The 23,903-nt window shown below is 37.8% G+C and overlaps 1 protein-coding gene across 3 annotated transcripts in view; it reads right to left on the reverse strand.

Annotated features, from left to right (window-relative positions):
- Positions 1–506: 506 nt before the first annotated feature.
- LOC123307966 (haloacid dehalogenase-like hydrolase domain-containing protein 2) overlaps positions 507–23,903 on the reverse strand; it is a 38,269-nt gene continuing 14,872 nt past the window's right edge. The window contains exons 4-5 of one of the 3 annotated variants that reach the window (XM_044890496.1): positions 873–1,043; positions 507–807 (exon numbers count right to left, since the gene is read on the reverse strand). In XM_044890496.1, coding sequence (XP_044746431.1) covers positions 727–807; positions 873–1,043 — 252 coding nt within the window. In that variant the 3' untranslated portion in view covers positions 507–726. Of the gene's footprint in view, positions 808–872; positions 1,044–5,162; positions 5,630–23,903 lie in introns of those variants that run through there. The other 2 variants (XM_044890488.1, XM_044890479.1) reach the window with 2 other exon arrangements.

Here is a 23,903-nt window from a genome sequence, read left to right on the forward strand (position 1 = left end):
AACATAAACAAATACTTTTCCAAAAATCCCCATCGATCCCGCTTGTAAAGTTTTTTTATTTGAGGTCAAAGCTCGCACATTTTCGTAAACCTCAAGAAACTTTGCAGATCATACAATTCTTCACAAAAAAAATATTCTATTCGTGAGAAAGTCGTATTTCGTATTTTATTTATTTACACGCACACATTTTCGCTGGTTTCTCCACTTCCCAATAGGAATATTCCACGATATATTTCGACCAATAAATCATAACGGGACATCTAGTGGACGGAGCCTCTACTATTGATTTGAATTATTCAATCATCTAGTGGCAAGAGCCTCAATAATTGATTTGAATAATTCAATTCCTTCAGAAATTCTTTGAAACTGTATAACATAAAAAAATCCGAAAATATCCGAAATATTTTTAAATCCGAAAAAAATCCGCAAGAGCTAAAAAAATCCGCAATTCGGATAAAAATCCGCCGATTGGCAACACTGCCTCGTCGTGTACTTCCTGTTTCCTCAAGTGCCCAAGTTTTGATTGTGTTCACAGAGGGACAGATGCGTTGACAGGAATGTCGAAATGGCGCCGAAACGTTTGCTGGGTCGCGATCACAGAACGGTTATTTTTTTGAAACGTAGGAGTGGCAAAGCCCCGATGCATCTCGGTCCGAATCATGATACCGACCACAGAACACGACTAAAAACTGCAGATCCCAAGAAACACAAAGAGCGCTTCCGTACCTACCTGCCCCCACCACAGCCCGAGCAATGACCCTTTGAAACTCGCCAATCGGTTCCGCCAAACCCTGTATCACAGAACACCTGTATGAAGAAATACACAAAATGTTTGGAACAATATAATTAAAATGTTACTGATGGGAACTAACATTGCTTTTCACCTCATCCAAAATGGAATCAATAGCTTCTACAATACTTGGAAAAACTGCATTTGGTTCAGGACTTATTTTATGCTCATCCCCTTCTTTGTATTTACCTGTTTGAACTAGATATCCTCTAATTCCCGTTCTCTGAGCACCTTGTATATCATCTGTTACATCCTGTAAAAAGTTGTATATGGGAAGAAATTAGCAAAAAACCTAGTAATAAATTTCTTTTCGCAATGAAAAAAACCCACTTAGAAGCACTTAAAGTGTGTGCGTTCGACCATTTTTCTGGAGGCACATCATGCCGCAAAGTATCAATATTTTTCCTACAAGCAAAGCAGAGATTGGGCAAGCAGTTGAGTGCGGGAAATACAATTTCCGCAAGAGTAGAAAGAAGCCGACTGGGGCTGCGTTATTCCAATAGGGCTACCCTGAACTGTCATCAAAACTTCTCTAGTACCATTGAGTATTATTGACTATTATTAAGTGGGTTCGATACTCAATGCTAGTACAAATCTGAGATCACTCATTGCCTTATTTACGGTGAACTGCAGCAGACTCATCGTAGCCTGGAATCGTCGACGACGTAGTAACAGAGTACTCTGTCTACCCTGCGGTGGAGAGCGACCAGGTTTTTTCATGTAACCGCTAAATTTTATGAAAAAGGAATTTACGGTACGAGTAACAACGATTATATGCGTACAAAGCACAAAGATGTAATCTGGGAGGAGATAAGCAAAGAATTGGAAAAACTATATAAAAACAAAATATTTCCATTTTCTGAATTTGATTTCGAATCAGCTGATCGGCTGGATCCACATTTTTCCTATGTATACTCCATTCACATTTATTTTAGCAGTCGGTTGGTCATGAACTAATTTCCTCAAGTTTTTGTAACTAGAACGGAGTAAGGTTGGCACTCATGAAATGTCGTTAATGTCATAACGCCGTTACCACAACTAATATCAATTTTTATTACGAAAATGCCGAAAAGTGATTGAAAAAAGAGACAGGGTTTCAAGAAGTGCTATTTAGAATTCAGGTCCGCTCATTCAAATAGTTATACCCTGATATTCTAAACTCCACGTCAGACGGTAGCGAACATATTCAATGTAAGAGAATTTATATATAATGTTTCATCTGAATCTAAACGACTTATATTTCAGCTGAATATTTCCACAATCAAAAAGATTGTAAATAAAGAGGGTGACAAAGAATTAGGAGACCCGAACATGTGGTGGCATTTGGGAATTTTATGTTTGAGTGAATTAATGCGAAAAGTTTACTACAGGATTTTCGATTAATGTCATCGTAAAATAAGTTCCCGAAAATTGATTATTTTTCATTTGACTTGTCCTATACATTGTGAATATCCTAAGGTACCAAAAAATACCTAATTATTATTACGCGCCAGTTGTCCTGTTAATTGTTTATTCATGTGAAATTTTTGTTCAAAGGTGAAGTTCATCTTGACTTGATTTTGAAACTTCCTTTAATTCCTTTTACTTATACTGATGCAAGATGATTGTTGTTGAAGAATTTAACATTCTTGTAATTATCTGTTAATTCCTTCGTGAGATACCCATTCCCAACCACTGCATAATATGCATTTCATTTTCGGGTTAATTTTTGAAATCTACAACTGATATAAAACGTATTCAAACTTCAGCCAAAGAAGATAACGAACATTTACTCTCCTCAAGCTAGTGCATATTATGATATTATACTGATCTCCTGTAATTACCATGCAAATAACTGGATTTGGTATGCCTTCAGTTCATCAGTTTGTATAAACTTCAATTATGTTCGTCAAATATTTTCCGAAGAGATTTGACATTGTGATAAAATACGTAATAACAGAAATTTTTACGTAGAACGGGCAACATAGCGTTGATTTAAAACCCAAAAATGTTTTGACAAGCGTCATAACCCCACATTTTCGTACTATACACAGTGAAATGTGTCAAATTTCCATTGCTAACCGAGTGCTAATATAAAAGTGAATGGAGTACAGTTACATCATAGGGATCTCTTGTCTCTGAGTTACATATTACATTTTAGCTGTATTCGGTTTCGAATTTCGGACAGTCCGAGAATTGTTCTAGAACTGCGCAGAACTGTTGCGCCCTAGTTTCAAATCCTAGAAACAAACGTCATGAATACATATATGGCGCGTAAAATATGAAAAAAATTTAATACTCAATCTCTGTGGTATGTGTTTATTTTGAAAATCCTCAAGGATCTTTTGCCATCCATTGTTCGAAATCTTTTGTGAAAACACTCCATAGTAATACTTCTTTTGTCCAAATTATCTTGTTGAAATTCTGTTGTTAAAACTCTTTTTTTGCAATTATCTTATTGAAGTCTTATTTATTTGATTATAATGGTACTGTCTCCTCAACGTAACCATCATTTTAAGGCTACTATTAGTTCTAATAAAATTTCAAGAATCAACAAGTTTGGTACTATATTTTTATCAAATTCGCCAAGGAACTCTTCATCACAGTTCGAAGAGGACGATGAAGAACTATTAGTATCAAACAAATGAATGAACTCCATACTTCGCAAAATTAATGAAAACAGAAGGATAAAAATAAATAGAACACAATTGGAACTTCATATTTAATATTTTATGTGTTCACCCTAAGGCAACTCATATTATTTCAAATTGTATGTATTTTCCTAGCAGCTCACAATTAGAATTTAGAATTAGTGTTGATATCTGTTGGTTTTCAAAAGAGCTTATAGAAGCTTCTCACAACAGGCAGACAACGCTAAGGGGATTCCCCGAATGTTCGCCCAGGAATCTCATAATTACAATTAGAACTAGTATTGGCATATGTTGGTTTTCAAGAGGGATTATAGAAACTTCTCATCCCTCGATCAGGGGTTTCCCCGAATGTTCGCCGGGTTATCCCCTAATTAAAATTAAGGGTATATATAAAACACTAAAATCGGTAAATATTTGATTGATTCACTTGATGCTTGATGGAAGTTCTTTTTGAATTAGATTAAAATTAGGCTGTGACTAGAGTCTCGACTCGGGACCAGTGTCCAGTCCCGAGATACGCTGCACTGGTGCAGTGAAAGAAGTAGCGAAAATCATGCGCCTATGCCCAGTCAATTAGAAACAATGATTTATATTTCAATCGGGCATGTAGATATGAGTTGCTATAAAGGTAAATATGTTGTTAAAGTATATTTTATTTTCAAATCATCACATTTATAAAGAGAAAAAAGAGCAATCTTGAAATGAAATATCTAGGGTGAACATTTTAAACAGAACCACAACCTCTACATTTTTGGCTAAATTTTCATACACTTCAAATAAAAATACATTTCATTGAGGTGCCGCAGCATTGTATCGTTATTTCGTATAGAATATCATACATTTCACAAATATATTTTCCAGGTTCCTTTCTCGATCACATTTTTTTAAGTCAAGAATGGCTGTGAGGAAGGTTCACTTCTGAATCAAAAATTGTCTGGCAATTCCTCTGGATCAATTTACACTAAGCAATTCTCAACTTTCTCGCCAGTTAGAATAGCATACTTCGATGATCCTTCCATTCTCATATTCCAAGATAGTATTTCTCCTGTCTTTGCAATCTTGATTTTGAAAAAGCCCACACTATTTTTTGATAAGCAATCACTACTTGAATTTTGTCGCAACTATTCATAAATAATATTATAGGATTCGCGAACATAACCTCAAAACTCTTTTACAATGTCGGGACTGGACAAGGATACCGAGTAAGGACAAGAGACTTGTTTGGTAATTGAGTCATTTGATTTCGTCCGTCGGGACTCTCATTTTACTCTCAATTTTAAGGCTGTGACTAGAGTCACAGCCTTAAAATTAAAAATATTTCACGGATCAGGCAGCCATGCAACCGAATCATTGAATGACACAGTCTTTATTATATTTTCGAAGTTTGAATGTGCAAGATAAAGAGTATTCATTTAATGTGAATATAGTTTTTTTGGTAATAATATTATTATTATTGAAATATCTTCTTATCCACATAAATAGGGAAGTGTTTGGGAGAGCGATTCAGGACTTAAAGGTATATTATACTATTCAATTTATATTCCTATTTTCTGTATATCAATTTTTCATAGGATGGATTGCTCCAGATCCAAGTGATAATAAGCGAGCTGTGTGCAAGTTATGTAACTGTTCTCTCGTTCTCTGTTAGCACATAAAAAAGATTTGTTGCTACACAGTGAATCAAAAAACACGCAGAGTCTGTGAAAAAATGTAATGCTACCCCAAGTAGAAAAATTACCGAATATGATAACTTATAATAACTTTATTTCTCAAATAGGGTAACCCTAATATACAAACAGTAATCTAAAATAAACAGTAATACACTCGAAATATTATCGTGAAAATGTTTAAAGGCTCCTAATGTTTCAACAAAGTTTAAAGAAAAAAAGAAATCATCAACCACAACTCCATAAACAGCAAAAAAAGAAGAAAGAAATCCCATTTAGTCTAATTATCCTTCCCAACTGTGTCCACTTCTGAGATGACGGGATAAATTCACTCTGAACGAAGAAATGGAGCAAGAGGTCTTAATATCCACAGGCAATCTATCGAACAAATCAAATCCCTTGAAGAAAATAGAAATCATAGCAGCAGCTTTGCATGTTTTCCTAATGTATATATTACAATTGTTTCTTGTTGGATAACCATGCACTTTCCATCCATAGATAATGAATTTTCTCAGGTAAGGTGATGAAGTGCCATGCAGAATCTTAAAAACAAACAACATTGTCATGTAGTATAATCTCTGCTCGACATTTATCCATTGCAACGTCTCCAACATGCATGTGACAGGTGTAAGCCTGCCACACTTAAGTATGATCCGCATTTCCCTGTTCTGCAACTTCTGCAGTTCATTTTTCTGGGTTTTATTAAATAGGAACAACACTGATGGGCAATAATCGAAATGAGGCTGAACAATTGAGTTGTACACGGTGATTTTCGACTGCATTGACAAGCACTCATTGATCCTTGCGAAAAAATATAGTTTTTTAGATATTTTTTTCTTAATGTACAAAAAGTGTTCGGCAAAGGTCAACAGGTTGTCCAATTGAAAGCCTAGATATTTCACTGAAGATACAAACTGGATTTCTTCATTATTCAACTGAAGAGACAGAATATTTCAATCTATACATTCCAATTTCCTCCTGGTAATAAAGACCATAGCTTTAGTTTTACGAACATTGAGTTTCAGCTTATTATCAAGTAAATATCGGTTTACCTGCGCCAATGTTACATTAATTCCTCCAGAACATATTCTAGGACAGGACCACAACAGGCCACAGGAGTATCATCAGCAAAGAGGTTAACGAAGTCACACACTACATACAATCCAATATCGTTCAAATATAACAAGAACAAAACTGGGCGCAGTACACCACCCTGTGGTAAACCAAACCCATTATAAAGTTCCTCTGACACTCCTTGTTCAAATCTAATGTTCTGCTTCCTATTTGTGAGGTAATCCACTACCCAGTCCAACACCAAATCATCAAACCCATGTACTCGGAGTTTAGAAATCAAAATAGTTCTATCAACCGTTTCAAATGCTCTTCGGAGGTCCAGGAAAACCGCGACAACATAATTACCCTTATCAATTTCTTGCTTGAAATTGCTCAACGCCATTTGAAGAGCCCCCTCACAGGAATAGCCCTTTCTGAATCCCGACTGATTCAGACTTCCACAGTGTATATTCTAGACTATCAATTATCTTCTTTATATTGTCGACAAAAAACATGTTAAATTCTTTTGCAAATTTTTTTTTTTTGATCACTCAGTGAACCAGAACTGAACCTTATACAAGTGGATGTAGCCTTATGTTTAGTATTGACTAAATTTTTCAATGTTATTAATGTTTTCAATGTATAAATTCTCCACACAGATTTCTGAACCTCTTTCAGAGTGAAACACTAGCATTAGTTTCATGACAAAAACTTACTGACAACAGGGAATGATCACTTATTTTGGGAGTTCTGTGCACAAGTGCATCAGCAATGCCACTATTATTAACCAGTACATAGTCCACCAAGGTAGAAGATTGATCTGCTATCCTAGTAGGTGAAGTAATCATTTGTTGAATTCCATATTGTAAAAGAAGATATTTAAATTTCCTGGCATAAAAAGAATCACCCAAAAGGTCAAAATTAAAGTCCCCAACAACAATACAACGTGATTTAGGAATGAAATAATTTTCACATAAATTCTCGAATTCTTCCAAAAATAATGCACTCGAACTTGATGGCGATCTATAAGTGTGTAATAAATTGTGTACTTGGAATCATTTATCCTTATCTTGGCCATCTTACACCAGAAAACTCCATTCAAAAAACAAGATTTTTCATATAAACAAATTATATCTTTTCATAAACTTTTTAGGGTTTTCACTCCCAATCTCTAATGTATATGATAACACCACCCGTATGCCTGCTATCACTATCACATCGTAAAACATTGTATCCCTGCAGTGCTATTTCAGACTGTTCAATGTCCTCAGTAACTCTAGTCTCACTAACACATAGGATCTTGGGATTATAACACAACAAAGAAATTCTCACTTGATCCATCTTATTTAAAATACTTTGTGAATTGAGATAGATGATTGTACAGAATGCTGGGACATCTACCTAGTTTTTTCTATTGTTCTTAAAAGATTCCTTCTTAACAATCGTTGGCCTATTATTAATTAATTTAATGGTATTCGAATCGTCGCCCGCCGAAAACAATTCATTGAGTTCTGACTTACCGTCTGTTCCGATATTCCTGAACAGTACTGTCAGTATATCAGAAACGATGCCTATTGGCCCAGTCGTTCGAGTTCTATTGTTATTCGATTACTGGCCAGTAAAACCAGCAATATCGGAACAGGCCCTTAATCTTTCTATAATACTCCTGCTGTGCCCTAGTTTGATTGGACACAATCTTTATTCCACTTTGTCTCTCAAGCTTATGTTTTAGGATTCCCATTGCTTCCATAGGCGACTTTAGAACAACCTTCATTAGGCGAACCCTGTCCTTATCAAATTTACCAAGTCTGAAGGAGTTCACAATTTCTACATCTGAGCTTATATTGTGGATAATACTGGCTACATTCTCTTTATCTTCTCGTTTTCTGTCTTGATCCGATCTCTTAACCGACTCCTTGACGTTGAATATAATAACATTAGATGCTCTATTCTGCCTTTCCAACATTTCAGACATAATATTCTCCATGTGGATCTCTTTAATTGTATCAGCCGCGAAATGAGATCCAACAACCGACTCCCTCTCATCAATTATTGAATTTATATTATCGATCGATCTATGAATTATATATTATCGATCGCTGATTTAAGCTCTTGAACCTCTTTTATGAGCTCCGGGACTCTGCTGAATCACAAGCTTCACAGTAAAATTTCAATTTTTTTTAGTTTTTAATTGCAGAAATTTAAACTCAGATGCCGTAAGATCCCCACAATCACCACAATAGAGTTTATTGCAGCTATCACACGGAAATATCTGGTTTGCTTCATATGTTAGTTTGCATCTAACACAGATCTCCATGTTTGCCTTGATCCGTTATCATATATTACAAAATCTATTCATTCAATTCTTCTCGGTTATTTGGGATGGGTACAAGGATTGAACACTCTTCACTTTCCTCACACTCTCCTGGGTCTATAGGAGAGAGTCACAACAGAAGGCGACCGCGGTTAACGGGAAAAAGGGTAAGGAGAAAAACAAAGGAGACAACGGTTCAGTGTTTGGCAGTTTATACCGATTCCAGCAAGCGAAACAACGAGCATATGAACACCCGCGCTACCATATGCATATGTTAACGCCGATAAGAAAGAAAACCAACAAATCGGACCCAAAGCGCAGACACAAATCACTTTTATTAGAGAGATATGGAAGCATCCTTAACGTCATGCGGTAATAACGTCAAGCGCTAATAACGTTACGACGCGTGCGTATTCCCATTTTCAGAATAGCGGGCGGTATTAACGTTACCGCATGCCGTAATTTTACGTAATTTACGGGTGGATAACGTAGCACGTATCGTAATTTATGTTGTTTTCTTGCCTTGCGTATTACTATTTTTTCGTTTGTTTTGACAGAAATAGGTTATGTTTTGAAACAGGGGCCTCTTAATTGACATTGAGACGAATTTTTTCAAGAGAAAAGTAGCAGAAGAGACGAAATGAGTTCCTCAAGAATAATCTAATAACCAAAGTTAAAAGTGTATATCTTCAATTAATGGGTCACATGAAAGGAAGAGCCGAATGAAAATAGAAATTTCCATCCTAGTGTTTAATTCTGAGTACCTATTTCAATCCCATATTGATGATTATGAACTATGTACATAACTTGTTTTCAATAGGAAATAAAAGGGTTCAATTCGAGCTTTTTTTTATTAAGACTAATAAAAGTAGAAACATCTAGATTGAACATTGGCTTATGGCTTGATAATAGTAAAGCAGTACATGTGTACTCCTTTACTAACGTGTATATACACGTTATCTCTACATATCCTCCAGGTGATATTCCAATTTTTTCTTGGTAACTATAGTGGCCACTTATAGGTCCATGCCCATAAATTTTAAAATTATGAAAGCATCACTGTGAACAGGTATTTTTCAATACAGTTTAATCCAACTCCACAAACAGGGTTCCTTTGATAGCAAGGTATCTGTTCCCCTGGTGAAGAATTCATCTGGAGAACAGTGCAGCACCTATTCTGAGTCAGCTGATGTTCTCGCTGAAACATTTTACTCCCACTTCACTGATGAACCTATGTCGGCCATACCACCTTTACTTACTCCTCGATGTTCTGGCTCCCTTGATCATATACCATTGTCGTCAGACATTGTGGAAAAGTATCTTTCCAGCCTGAGGGTCGCTGCTGCTCCTGGTAGTGATGGAATTACTTGTCTTCTCCTTTCGAAATGTTCTGGTGCTTTTGCTGAACCACTTTTCCATCTTTTTCAAAGATCTTTCCTTACTTCATCACTTCCTTCACAATGGCGTTCGGCTTCGGTTACGCCTGTTTATAAGAATGGGGATAAGACCTCCCCTTCTAACTACCGCCCCATAAGTCTCGTGTCTACTGTATGCAAGGTATTCGAAAGAATAATAACCGACCACATTCTTGATTTTGCCAAGTCCAATAAATTGATACCTGATGCTCAGCACGGTTTTCTTCCGGGTCGATCAACGATGACTAACCTTCTCATGGCAGTGAATGACTGGTCCAGATGCTTAGACGATGGCCTTCCGATTGATGTTGTTTATTTGGATTTTGACAAGGCGTTTGACAGAGTTCCCCACCGTCGGCTAATTCATAAGCTGGAGTATATGGGAATTCGAGGAGGATTGCTCTCATGGATCAAGTCCTTTCTCAGTGATAGAACTTTTAGAGTTAGGGTTGGTGGTGTTTTCTCTACAAGTGATAGGAAGGTTACAAGTGGTGTTCCCCAGGGATCGGTTCTTGGTCCGATTCTTTTCCTGCTGTACATAGCGGACCTCCCACAATCATTGATCTCAAAGTGTCTCCTGTTCGCCGACGATGCCAAATTATACAGTGTCCCATCCCTTACCTATAACCAGCTGCAGTCCGACCTGGATAGTATTGCTCTCTGGGTTGAAAAATGGTTGCTACCTCTCAACATCAGCAAGTGCTGTGTTCTGCACCTCGGCAGAAACAATCCCAGGCTTCCTTATACGCTGGCTGGAGAGTCTCTTACTGTGGTCCGGAGCCATCTTGATCTTGGGGTGATCGTCAATTCCGATCTTGACTGGTCGGAGCATATAACTGAGGCTTGTAGTAGAGCCAAGAAGGCCGCCTTCCTCATTCAACGGTCTTTCAGGGGTTGTAGTATACAGACTGCCAAATTGCTGTACACAACCTACGTGAGGCCTATTCTAGAGTACGCTGGGCCAGTTTGGTGGGTAGCTCTCAAATCTGACTTACAGCTTCTTGAGTCTATCCAGAGATGGTGCACAAGAATCCCGTTTTCCTGGTTCTCTCGACCAAGCTACGAGGCAAGAATGAGATTGTTTGACCTGACAAGATTCGAGGACCGGCGTGCCAGGGGTGACATGATAGTGGCTTTTAGGGCTACGCATGGATTCTTTGGTGTAGACCTTGAACATTTATTCCCTTTAAATACGAACCATCTTCGCGGACATAGTTTCAAACTTGCCAAGGAATCGTTTAAAACCACCTGCCGGATGAACTTCCTACCTAATAGAATTTTCGACGTTTGGAATCGTCTCCCGAATGAAGTGGTGAATGCTGATACAGTCAACAGGTTCAAGAACATGTACGACCGATGGCGAAATGCTTAAATTCATCTACTTTCTAGCATACATTGTATATATTAGTTCTGTATTGAGTGCATAGGTTTAACCTCCACTCTTATTGTAGTGTAATAATAATAATAATAATAATAAAAACAAAAATTCCTGTAGATATGCATCCATATAAACGCACATAATCCACAAAAACAGCATAAAATCAACCCAACAAGCATTAGAAACAAACTTTGACATTTACCGATCATCTGTTGCTAACGCTAATAACGTAAATTCGTATCTTCCATACGACTAAATTCCGAGCCAGATAGCGCAAGACGTTATTTCATTACCGCATAACGTTATTAGCGTACGTCGGCGTTGTACGCTTCTTCCATATCTCTCTATTTACCGATCATCTGTTGCTTACGCTAATAACGTAAATTCGTATCTTCCATACGACTAAATTCCGAGCCAGATAGCGCAAGACGTTATTCCATTACCGCATAACCTTATTAGCGTACGTGGGCGTTTTACGCTTCTTCCATATCTCTCTATTATCAGGGAATTCCCTCGAGAAAACGAGAAACAAACAACTCCCACCTTAGCCTTCAATTGAACGAACTCAAAATAGAAACTCAGCGAAACAAACCGACAAAATCGCTAAAAAAGCGGAGCACCTCGAAATTCATGTACACTGTACCACCATAACATTTTCTAAAGCTATCAACGAAAAGAAAAATTGCTGAATTGAAAACAGCTGCATTTATGGCTGAGCACTGTTCAACTAGAACTGCAGATCATTTGACTGAATTGATTAACCAATTGGATGAAAATTCAGAACTCCTCAAATCGATGAAAATCCATAGGACAAAATGCACAACTCTCATTCTGAATGTGATCGCACCATGTCTGTTGAAAGATCTCATTTCTGACGTCGGCAATGAGAAATACTTTCTCATAATAGATGAAAGTACCGCTATCGACTGCACGAAAATGCATGCATAATGATAAAGTATTTCAGCAAATCATGTAAGGAAATAAAAACTGCCATATGTACAGACTGATCGAAATTGAAGCCGGCGACGCAGCAACAGCATCAACTGCCACTGGAAAATTTAACTGGAATTGGTGTGGATGGAGCAAATGTGATGATAGGACTGCACAATTCTCTTTCAACATTGCTTCAGAGTATGATTAACCATGATCTGGTAGTTATTAAGTGTGTGTGCCATTCTTCAACAGCAGAATGCATTTTATTATCAAAGAAAAAAAATTGGTTTAGTTGTAGCTCAAAGCGGAAAATTGAATATGAAAAATTATATGAAACAATGAATGAGTGGAATCAAACAAAAATTGATAAACTGAGTGGAACAAGGAGGTTGGCTAGATCCAATGCTATCAATAAAATCATTGATCAATGGGACATTTTGAAATTGCATTTTCATATAGCAAAAGAAAATGAAAGATGTTACACAGCACAACAACTGTTTGATATGCTGATAGATAAGACAAACTTCCTGTATTTGACTTTTTTCGGATTATCTAATGGGAGCAGAATTTCTGCACTTTGGATTTGCATTTGATGAAGCAGCTATGGGAATAGAGAAAAACAAGGTTGACATTGTCCGAGAAAGATGCAAATATTTTTTGGTTGAATTATACAAACAGATGCAAATAAGATTACCAAAAAATATGGGAATATTGGAAAAAATTAATATTTTGACTCCGGAAAATGCAACGGCTCGAGTAAGAAGACCAGATATCACACCTCAGGCTCTACACTTCAGAAGTATACATATGTATGTGCAGATGTTTATAAAACAGTGAGCGAGTGGAAGGCCCTCCATCGTATCGAATGGAAAAATACTGAGAATGCAGAACATTTTTGGATTGAGGTTTCCGAAAACAAAAATGCTCTAGAGGAGCCACGTTTTGGAGAAATATCTAAGCCTGCTACATCTCTGCTATCTCTGTCTTCCTCAAATGCCCCTGTAGAAAGAGCATTTTCTTTAGTGAACATAATTAAACATAAGTTAAGAAATCGATTGTCAATTCCAAGCGGAAGCTTGGTGCCGCCTTTAAGCCCACCGAAGCCATGATAAATAAGTTTAATATAAATATGTATCAAACAAGTGCAGAAAAAAGTTCTGCCCTAGATGCTAACGAATGATTTTCATTGTTTTTAGGGTCTGATAGTCATTTTTATATGTACCTATGTGAAAATAAATTGTGTTATTTTTAAGAAAACCACCATTGTACTATTATTTTTTGTGTTCTTTGTTATAGCAGTTTATAGAGTGCGTATGACTGACATAGTTAATTTTAAAATTGAAATTTTCTGTCATTGATTATTTCATTTCGATTGATTGTATTTAATTCACACTTAGTAGAAGAAATAGCATTGTTTTTTTTTATTCCAGGTCAGTAATTGGAACTTTGTTTATGCTAGTTTGTAGATAATATTTGAAATATTGTTTCCACTACAGGTTAATGACATCAGAAGAACCTATTTCTTCAATAATGAATAGATTACATTCTTATAAATCAAAAACTCAGGCTATTGATCGTGATATAAGAAGTAGGTAAGCTGAGTGAAATGCCTCTTTCCATGAGAATCTGTATCGCACTTGAAACACACAGAAATAGTAAGAAAAATATATTCAAGTTCAAATGGATCCAAAATATTGATACGAAGATGTATTATAAAATACCAGCTGACAAACAGAATCCAAGTGATCATTGTGCACTCTTTGCTGTTCAGAAAGTGAAGAATATTTTGAGTTCAATAAAAACACCGGGATTATTCCGCGCATGTGTTATTCCACTTACTACTGAATTAGAGCAACTATATTTCGGAGAGGTGATTTTCAAAGAGGAGTATTCACAGCTGACCTATTCACCTGCATATGAAACAAAACCTGAGAAAGAGCAGACAGTGCTTTCAGAATTTCTGAAGAAGATTCAAGAAATGAATATTCTTGTGAGCAACAAGAAGGATCTCAAGGATATGAAGGATAACTTCGTACTCAACAATTTTGATGGAAAGAATGCATCAGTTACGTCATGGTTGGAGACCTTTGAGACTGAATGCGATCGATGTGGAGTAGAAGCTGATGCAGACAAAATACTGATTCTACGTTTGTTTCTCGATGGAACAGCTAAAGAATGGTTTGCTTCAAAATTAATAGTATTAAGTGTTGAATTTGATTCGATAATGACAAAATATAAATCAAGTTGGAAGTTTGGTCAGTTTTAAAAAAAATATCAAGTTTGCTTTTTTGACATCTGTCAATAATAAAAATATAAAATAAATGTTGCTGAATAAATAGAGTTACGAACTTGTGAATCTCTTTTATTAAATACAGAGTGAAGCAAATATTAAAATATAACAGGTTATGGGCCCAGAAGCACCAGTGATTGAAATATAGTAAGAGGACAATCTCAAATTTCGTAAAGAAGAAAGTGAAGAAGTGCGCAGTATCATATAATAATTTGAAAGAAAACCAGTGGGCAGTAAAACAAGTAAAACTATGGCTTTCAATGACGATTCTAATGAAATATCAAATATCACAAAACTCAAGGATTCATCGACGTTTTCAATGTGGGAATTTGAAATTAACATTCTGTTTGAAGCAAAGAACATAAAAGATATCGTAGATGGATTAGAAGAAAAACCAAATGACCCAGAAAAACTGAAGAAATGGAAGGTTAGAGATGCTCAAGCCAAAAATTACATCTTGAAAACAGTCGACAAGAGTGTGAAGACTCATCTTTTCACTTGTGATTCTTCTAAAAGTATGTTCGAAAATCTTAGCAAGATATACAAAAGAAACACCAATCAACAGAAGTGTAGTCTCCTACAAGATTTCCATACGTTCAAATTCGAGAAGAACAAAAATGTAGCTAGTAATATAAGTAGTTTGCTTACTATTTCTCACAAACTAAAAAGTATGAATGAGGAAATCAAAGATATTATGTTGATAGCAAAAATAATGTCAGTGTTACCTGAAGAATATAGACATTTCAGTAGTGCTTGGGATTCTGTAGCTGATTCGGAGAAAACTTTAGAAAACCTTCAAGCACGTCTTACTGCTGAAGAAGAGAAATTGAAAGAAGGAAACAAAGAAAATGTGGCTTTCAAGGCTTTCATGAACAATTCAAGAAGTAACATTGTTGCAGGAAAATTCCAAGGAAAATGTTTCAAATGTAATAAAATAGGACATATGGCTAATAAATGCCGAATGTTGAAATGCAGAATTTGCAGAAAAACTAATCATGAAGAAAAAGACTGCTTCTTCAGAGATGAAAAACTTAAACAAAGTAAAACGTTCAAATGTAATATTTGCAGAAAAGACAATCATGAAGAAAAAGACTGTTTCAAAAATAAAAAAAATGAGAAAGTCAGTTTTCTTGCAGAAGTGTTGACTGTAACCAAAGAAGATACTCCAGAAGAATCATTATATACAAACGAGGAGAAAGATGATATATTCATTGTTGATAGTGGATGTACAAATCATATGGTTAATGATCAATTTAAGCTCACCAATATTAAAAAGGAGAAAAACATGGTAAAAAGTGCCAAGAAGGGGGCATGCATGAATACAATTGCTGTTGGTGAATATCAATCCAGTAAAATTGAATTGAAAAATGTGTCTGTGGTGCCAGAATTAAGTAAAAACTTGATGTCAGTTAATGCCAAAACTAACAATGGTGGAGAAGTATGTTTCTCGGAGTATACAGTGAAAATACTCAAGAACGATGTCGTGGTCCTGGAAGGATGGAAAAATGAAAATGGATTATATGAAGTGTGTCTCAGTAAATGTCGAGAAGCTCTCCTGACTCAGTCTGACATAACAATGGAATGGCATAAGAAGTTAGGACATATTAGTTTTGACAACCTTAAAAAAATCTCCAAAATATGTGATGACGTTCCTGAATTCAACAATATAAAAGAAGTGTGTGAAATATGTATGACCTCTCGCCAAAATAGACTACCATTTCGAGAAATAAGGGAAAGAGCTACAAGACCGGTACAGATCATACATACAGATTTGTGTGGTCCGATCGATCCTTCTACTCATGATGATAAACATTATTTTATGACAGTTGTGGATGACTTCACTCATTTTACTTCAGTATATTTACTGAAGTACAAGAATGAAGCAGAAAGCTATTTGAAGGAGTATATTAATAGAGCAGAAACACATTTCAATCTAAAAGTGTCAAAAATAAGGTGTGATAATGGTGGTGAATTCAAAAGTAACGACCTGAAGGAGTGGACAAGACGGAAAGGAATCATGATAAACTTTACCATTCTTCATACTCCACAATTAAATGGAACATGTGAAAGAATGCATCAGACAATCATGAACAAAGCGAGGGCTCTGTTGTTTGACTCACAACTAGATAAAGAGATGTGGGGAGAAGCAGTGTACACAGCAACATATCTTATAAACCGTAGTCCAACAACTACAACAAATTTTCTTCCTTCTGAAAAATGGTATGGAAAGAAACCTAATATGTCGAGACTCAGAATTTTTGGTAATATTGCCTATGCAAAAGTACTAGGACCTCTAAAGAAATTGGACAAAAGAAGTAAGAAATACGTTTTTGTTGGATATGCCGACAATGGTTATCGATTGTGGGATCCAGCAACGAGAAGAATATCTATTCACAGGGATGTGGTAATTACTACAGGAACTCCTATTCAAGAAGAAGACAATAATGAAATATTTGTAAGAATAAATGAAGAAAATTTTCAAGAAGATGAAAATGAGAATCAAGATACTGTAAGTCAAGAAGAAGAACTAGTTGAAGATAATCAAGATGAAGATAACCATAATGATGAAGCGAATGAATATTACGACCAAAATGAATGTAATAGCAGACTGAGAGACAGAAGAAACATAAAGAAACCCACAAAATATGATGACTATTTGATGGAATCAGATGATGAAGAAAGTTTTTTGACATATCAGGACTGTATCAATGATGAAAATAAAGATAAGTGGTTGCAAGCAATAAATGATGAAAAAAAATCGCTTGAGGAGAATAACACATGGAATTTTGTTGATGAAAATCAAGCAGAAGGTAAAGAAATTTTAACCAGTAGATGGATTTTCAAAGTTAAAGATGATGGAAGATATAAAGCAAGATTAGTTGTCAGAGGATGTCAACAAAAATCAAAATTGGATTTCAAAGACATTTTCAGTCCTGTGGTGGAAAGTAGTTCGCTAAGATTGTTATTAGCAATTGCAGCTCAAAATAATCTTCAAATTCAGACATTCGATGTGAGAACTGCATTTCTAAATGGAAAAATTGACAATGAAGTATATATGAAAGTTCCAGAAGGATATGATATGCCAGGGAAAGTGTGTTTGCTTAATAAAGCACTTTATGGATTGAAACAAGCTCCATTACAGTGGAACAAAAGGTTAACTTCTTTCCTAAAAAATGAAGGAATGATTCAGTTGAAATCTGATCAGTGCTTATTCAAGAAGAAAAATAATAACCTATATTTGGCAATCCATGTAGATGATGGAATGATGGTTGGTCAAAATGATGAAATACAAAATTTTATAAAAAAATTGAGTCAAGAATTTAAAATAGTTATAACAGATTTTAAAAATTATTTGGGCATGGAAATAAAGAAGAATGAAGATGGAATACAACTATGTCAAGCTGAATATGCTAAGAAAATTTTGAACAAATTCCGAATGGATAAAGCGAAACCAATAAAAACCCCTCTCGTTGTTCAAGGACATGCAGAAGATGAAGGTTCTTGTGAAAATAAATTTCAATACAATGAAGCAATAGGGAGTTTGCTGTATTTGACATGTAAAACAAGACCAGATATATCTTATGCAGTAAATTATGAAAGTCGTGCTACTGCAAATCCAAGCAATGAAGATTTTCAGAATGTGAAAAGAACAATGAGATATTTGAGAGGAACTATTAACACAGCAATTCATTATTCATCGGAAAGAACAGAAGACAATATAAAAATACAAGCTTATTGCGATGCAGATTATGCTGGTGATAAAAGAGACAGAAAAAGTACAACAGGATATGTAATCATGTTTGCTGGTGGACCAATATCATGGTGCTCGAGAAAACAGAGTATTGTGGCTTTATCAACTACAGAAGCGGAGTACATAGCTGCTGCAGAGTGCTGCAAAGAAGTCAAATATCTAAAAACAGTCATAGAAGAATTATTGAACACAGATATGCAAGTCATAATGCATGTCGATAATCAAAGCGCAATAAAACTGATTAAATCTGGTCAAATGAGTCGCAATAGTAAACATATAGATGTACGTTATCATTTCATTAGTGAACAATTCAAAGAAGGATGGTTTCAAATAAAATATTGCAGTACAGAAGAACAAGTTGCTGATATCATGACAAAACCTCTGATGAGTACCAAGTTTGATTACTTCAAGAGAAAGATTGTATTCGCCAGTATTATGAATTGAGGAAATTTGTTTCTATTTCAATAATTTTATATTTGAGTATTTTGTCATTAAGGGAGAGTGTTGAATTTGATTCGATAATGACAAAATATAAATCAAGTTGGAAGTTTGGTCAGTTTTAAAAAAAATATCAAGTTTGCTTTTTTGACATCTGTCAATAATAAAAATATAAAATAAATGTTGCTGAATAAATAGAGTTACGAACTTGTGAATCTCTTTTATTAAATACAGAGTGAAGCAAATATTAAAATATAACATTAAGTTTGAACAATTCTTTTGCAACTTGGAAGAAAAACTTTTTGGATAGCTTGTGTGAAACGAGTTAGGATAAATTTAGGGAGGCATATTCATTTAGATACATGGGTGGAAGTTTAGTTGATTATGCTTTTCGAAAGGAAAATTTGTTGCTGAATCTTAGGAACAATTTCCCAATCGACATTTTGATTGCGATAAATTTGCCAATTTTTGTTCAGGACAGAATTAATTGACCAGATGTTACGACTTTTGAGGAACTTATTGGTGAATTAAGAAACTTGGAAAGTTGTGTCAAAAATTACACTAGTCGAATTACCAAGAATAAAAGCATGAAGCAAACTAATGAACAAGTATCTTAAAAAAGAGCAGATGAAAAGAAACCATGCTCATATTGTGATAGGAATGGGTTTCCTGGGCGATTTCAACCAGAATCTTTATGCCGTTTAGAAATAAAAAATAATGAAAAGCAAGAGAATGTGAATGGTATTATAAGAACAGTGAATAATGTTGGGGTACAGAATGCACTGAATGAAACTGTAACCGATCAGAAAAACTAGGTTTGCTGCCATTGATTAAATTGAGAGTGTTCTTAAATAATGATGAATTATGTGGGATTTGTGATTCAGGTTCAAATGAAATGTCACTCTTCTGAATTCGAAAATGACAGAAAAATTAAAACTCTAAATTCAAGATGATAGGAACACGTTTAAAACAGTCAATGGCAAAGCAAATTTTTCAGGAAATCTAACAACTAAAATCAGAATCAATAAGATTGAAAAAGAGATTGTGCTTTTTGTAGTTAATGATAATAACTTCTAGTATGATATTCTACTTGGATTAGATTCTATTTTGAATTTTCAATTGAAACAATTTGACTATTTATCAGAGATTAGATACAAATGAGGACGAAAAAATTAGATATTTTGACAATGAAATTGATAACCCAGAATTTTCAGTAAATTTTAATGAAGGGATACTTATAGAGCTTTTCGAAGCAAAGTTAGAACATTTGACAACAAAACAGAGGAATGAGATAGAAATGTTAATTAACAAATATGGAAATATTTTTGCGAAGCATAAATTTGACATTGGTCAAGTAATGGTAAGTGTCCACCTGAGATAAAGTCTCGAGAGAAAGTTTCGAGATTAATCTGAGGGCGTTGTGAATCTAAGCATCTCTCACGAATGGTCGGCACCTTGACGTTGGTGTGAGAGCTTAAGTAAACTGTGATGATTCTTGGAGCGATGTCGATAAGGTCTAAGTTGAGCGGTGAAAACTAAGACTGACCCCCAAGCCGTGGTGTAAGAAATCGTGCCCAGGGTGGAGTGTGTCGCGAACGATTCCCTGGGGAAACCGGGTCGCATCCCCTTGTAAAAGAAAGAGGCCCCTTCAGTAAATGCAGTAAATTGCCCCCACCAGGGGGCAATCATAACCTCTTTCAGCAGAGACTGGCTACAGGGTAGTCTGTCGAAGCTGAAACTTCCTAAGGAACTCCGCCTCAAGATGATTGAGATGGGGGACCTGGAAAGACTAACGAGAGTAAGTCTGTAGGTGAGGGGTGCTCAGAGCTCCACGCCTACGGGACTTATTCTCAGACGAATAAAGATGTCGACTCCGGCCTCAAAACCAGAGGCTGGAAGGTCTATAACAGGGTTGACAAGCCTGAAATGGCACAGGTCATCCTTGGTATGGACAAGGCGTCTCTCGAGGTCCTGAAGGCTTGCAAATTCAAGTTGTGATTGGAATGCGGATGGACACATTCAGGCTCATCCAAGGCCCAGGACGGGTGAGATGCTCCACCCTCTTCGACTGCACAGGCAGCTCCAACAACGGGGCCCAGTGCCGAGGAGAAGGAGATCCCCACTCCAGAGGAGAAATCCTCTAACCCGACTGACCAGTCGGAGATGGAGGTGGACTCAGCGAGGGCTCCCACCGAGCCCATGTCTCCCGTTGCCCTACCGGTATCTAAGGAGACCGGCGGGCGCGAGAGAGGCGGCGGGGGGGGGGGGACTGAGCGGGGTTCCACACCACCCAAATCACCAGTAGATCCTCAAGGATCTGCTGGTATGAAGTGACAGTCAGCTGGCTGAAGACAAATATTGCTCCTCATGGCTGCTGACATATACGTCACGCAAATAAACTTGCAGCACTGCATAGCGGCAACCGATATTCTTCGGTTGCGGCTGGCAAAGCTGCACACATTTTTAACTCTGATTCAGGAGCCCTGGATTAGGGGAGGCGGGGTGAGGGGCCTTACCTTCAAAGGTGGTATCCTCTTCTGCTTGCCCAAGCATACGAATCCGAGGGCGTGTATACTTGCTTCCATTGATTTAGGGGCTCAATTACTAACAAATTTCTGTTTCAGAGATCTGGTAGCGGTTCAGATTCTAGGCTGTAGAGGACCGCTGAAGAATCTGGTGGTGTGTTCGGCATACCTTCCCTACGACTCGCCGGACCCACCGCCATCAAGGGAATTGGAGGAGCTGGTCGAATTCTGTCAACGGAAGGGATGGCCCTTGCTCGTTGGGTGTGACGCTAATGCCCATCACATTTTGTGGGGTAGCACTGGGGTCAACCCGAGGGGTGAGGCGCTAATTGACTTCCTGTATTCAACAAGTCTGAACCTACTCAATAGAGGTGATGAGCCGACCTTCGTTACTTCGAGTAGAAGGGAGGTGCTCGACATAACTTTGTGTAGCAGTTTCATCGCTGACTTCATCGAGAATTGGCGTGTTGCAACGGAAGTGATCTCTCTATCAGACCTACGACACATCTGCTTCACTATCAAAGGAAACAGAATTTCAAAGGATCCAGAAATTTTCAGGAATCCGAGAAGAACAGATTGGTCCAACTACTTGACAGACCTCTCTAACAACCTAGGACAGGAGAACCTTGTACCAAAGACCACGAGAGAATTGGACACTGCTGCTGACAAGCTGCAGGAGTACATTATCTCGGCCTACCACAGCAGTTGTAGACCTCAATTTCGTAGACCAAAGGGTCAGACGAAGTGGTGGACACCTGAGCTGACTGATGCCAGACTTACTAGCAGGCATCACTTTAACAGGGCAATGAGATCTGGCCTGGAAAATGACTGGGACGATTACGAATCGGCCCTGAAGAGATACAAAGGACTCATAAGGAAGTCCAAGCGCGAATCGTGGAGGCGCTTCTGTAGCGACATAGAGGGTGCACCTGAAGCCAATCGGCTGAGGAAAATACTCTCTGCAGGATGCACAGTCACGATAGACTACTTAAAGCTTACTACCGGGCATTAAACGTGCTCAGAGGAAGAAAGCTTAAGACATCTCCTAGAGGCGCATTTTCCGGGCTTCACAGAGAACAACAACACGCAGGATGAGCGCCAACGACATGCCTCACGAGAGGACTGGAAGTTGCCTTCACAAGTGGTGACAGTCTCGAATCCGATGGGCTATTAACGGATCCGAGCCCTACAAAGCAGCGGGCGAAGATGACATAATTCCGGCACTCCTTATTAAGGGGCTCCATATACTCCGAGCGAGTCTAGCTCTAGGACATATACCATTGCCCTGGAGAAAGGTGCGGGTTGTTTTCATACCCAAACCTGGCAAACCCACGCATACGAGAGCGAACGACTTTCGTCCAATAAGCCTTTCCTCGTTTCTAACCAAGACGTTGGAGAGATTGGTAGAAAGATATATCAGGGATGGTGCGTTACAGACGTACCCATTACACCCCTGCCAGCATGCTTACCAAATAGGCAAATCAGTAGATTCTGCTCTTCACTCGGTGGTTAACTGCATTGAGGACGGACTACATCACAAAGAATAAACACTGGCTGTATTCCTGGATATAGAGGGTGCATTCAACAACACTGCGTTTGGCGCGATGCAAGCTGCGTTGTCCAAACATGGCGTGGAACCGACACTTTGTCTCTGAGCGAGGTCTCTGCTGAGGGGTCGCAGCATAACTGCTCGGCTAGGCGGCTCGACAATCTGGGGCTCACCGGGAAGGGGATGTCCGCAGGGAGGTGTTTTATCATCCCTTCTGTGGAATCTTGTCCTGAATGGGCTCCTGGTCGAGCTGACGAGGGATGGGCTCGTTGTTGTGGCCTATGCGGATGACCCTGTCCTACTGATCAGAGGTAAGGTAATCAGTGTCATCTTCGATCTGATGCAGAATGCCCTGCGTATGATTGAACGATGGTGCTTAGAGAACGAACTCTCGGTCAACCCTGGTAAAACGGAGATGGTTTTTTTTACTAGGAGGAGGGTGCCCCACAACATCAAGCTTCCTAGCTTGTTTGGGATTGGGCTCACCCTATCCGAGCAAGTTCGATATCTCGGTGTGACACTGGACCACAAGTTATTGTGAAATAAACACATTGAGACTCAATCGAGCAAGGCTAATGTAATTTTTTGGTCTACTCGGAGAGTGCTTGGTAAAGGATGGGGCTTCAAACCACACATTATGCACTGGTTGTATACTGTAGTGGTGAGGCCTATCCTCACCTACGCATCACTGGTGTGGTGGACTTCCATGGGGAAGAATTCCAGCCGCACCATTATGACTAGATGTCAGAGGAACGCATGTCTAACCATCACAGGCGCTCTGAGATCCACCCCTACGGCAGCTATGGAGTGTCTGCTGGGCCTACCACCTTTGGACCTTGTAGTTACACAGGTGGCCATGAAGACAGCTTTTAAAGTTTGGGAACAGGGACAATGGCGCGATAGAGGACTATTCAGGGGGCATGCGAGGGCTCTCAAGATGGTGAGGGATGCCAACGTATCTCTTCTCCATAGAGGGGACCGCGCGGGCACCAGCTTCTACTTTGCCGAACCCTACAGGGTAATTGTCCCTGATAGAGACCTATGGTCTACATCAAACAGGCTTCTTGAGCCCGAAGGTCCCACTTGGTTTACCGATGGCTCTGTGATGCCCACAGGGACTGGAGTGGGAATTGTGGGACCTCGTTTCAATCTATCCATCCCCCTAGGGAA

The sequence above is a fragment of the Coccinella septempunctata genome, chromosome 1 (assembly GCF_907165205.1).
Source record: "Coccinella septempunctata chromosome 1, icCocSept1.1, whole genome shotgun sequence".
Lineage (NCBI taxonomy): Eukaryota > Metazoa > Arthropoda > Insecta > Coleoptera > Coccinellidae > Coccinella > Coccinella septempunctata.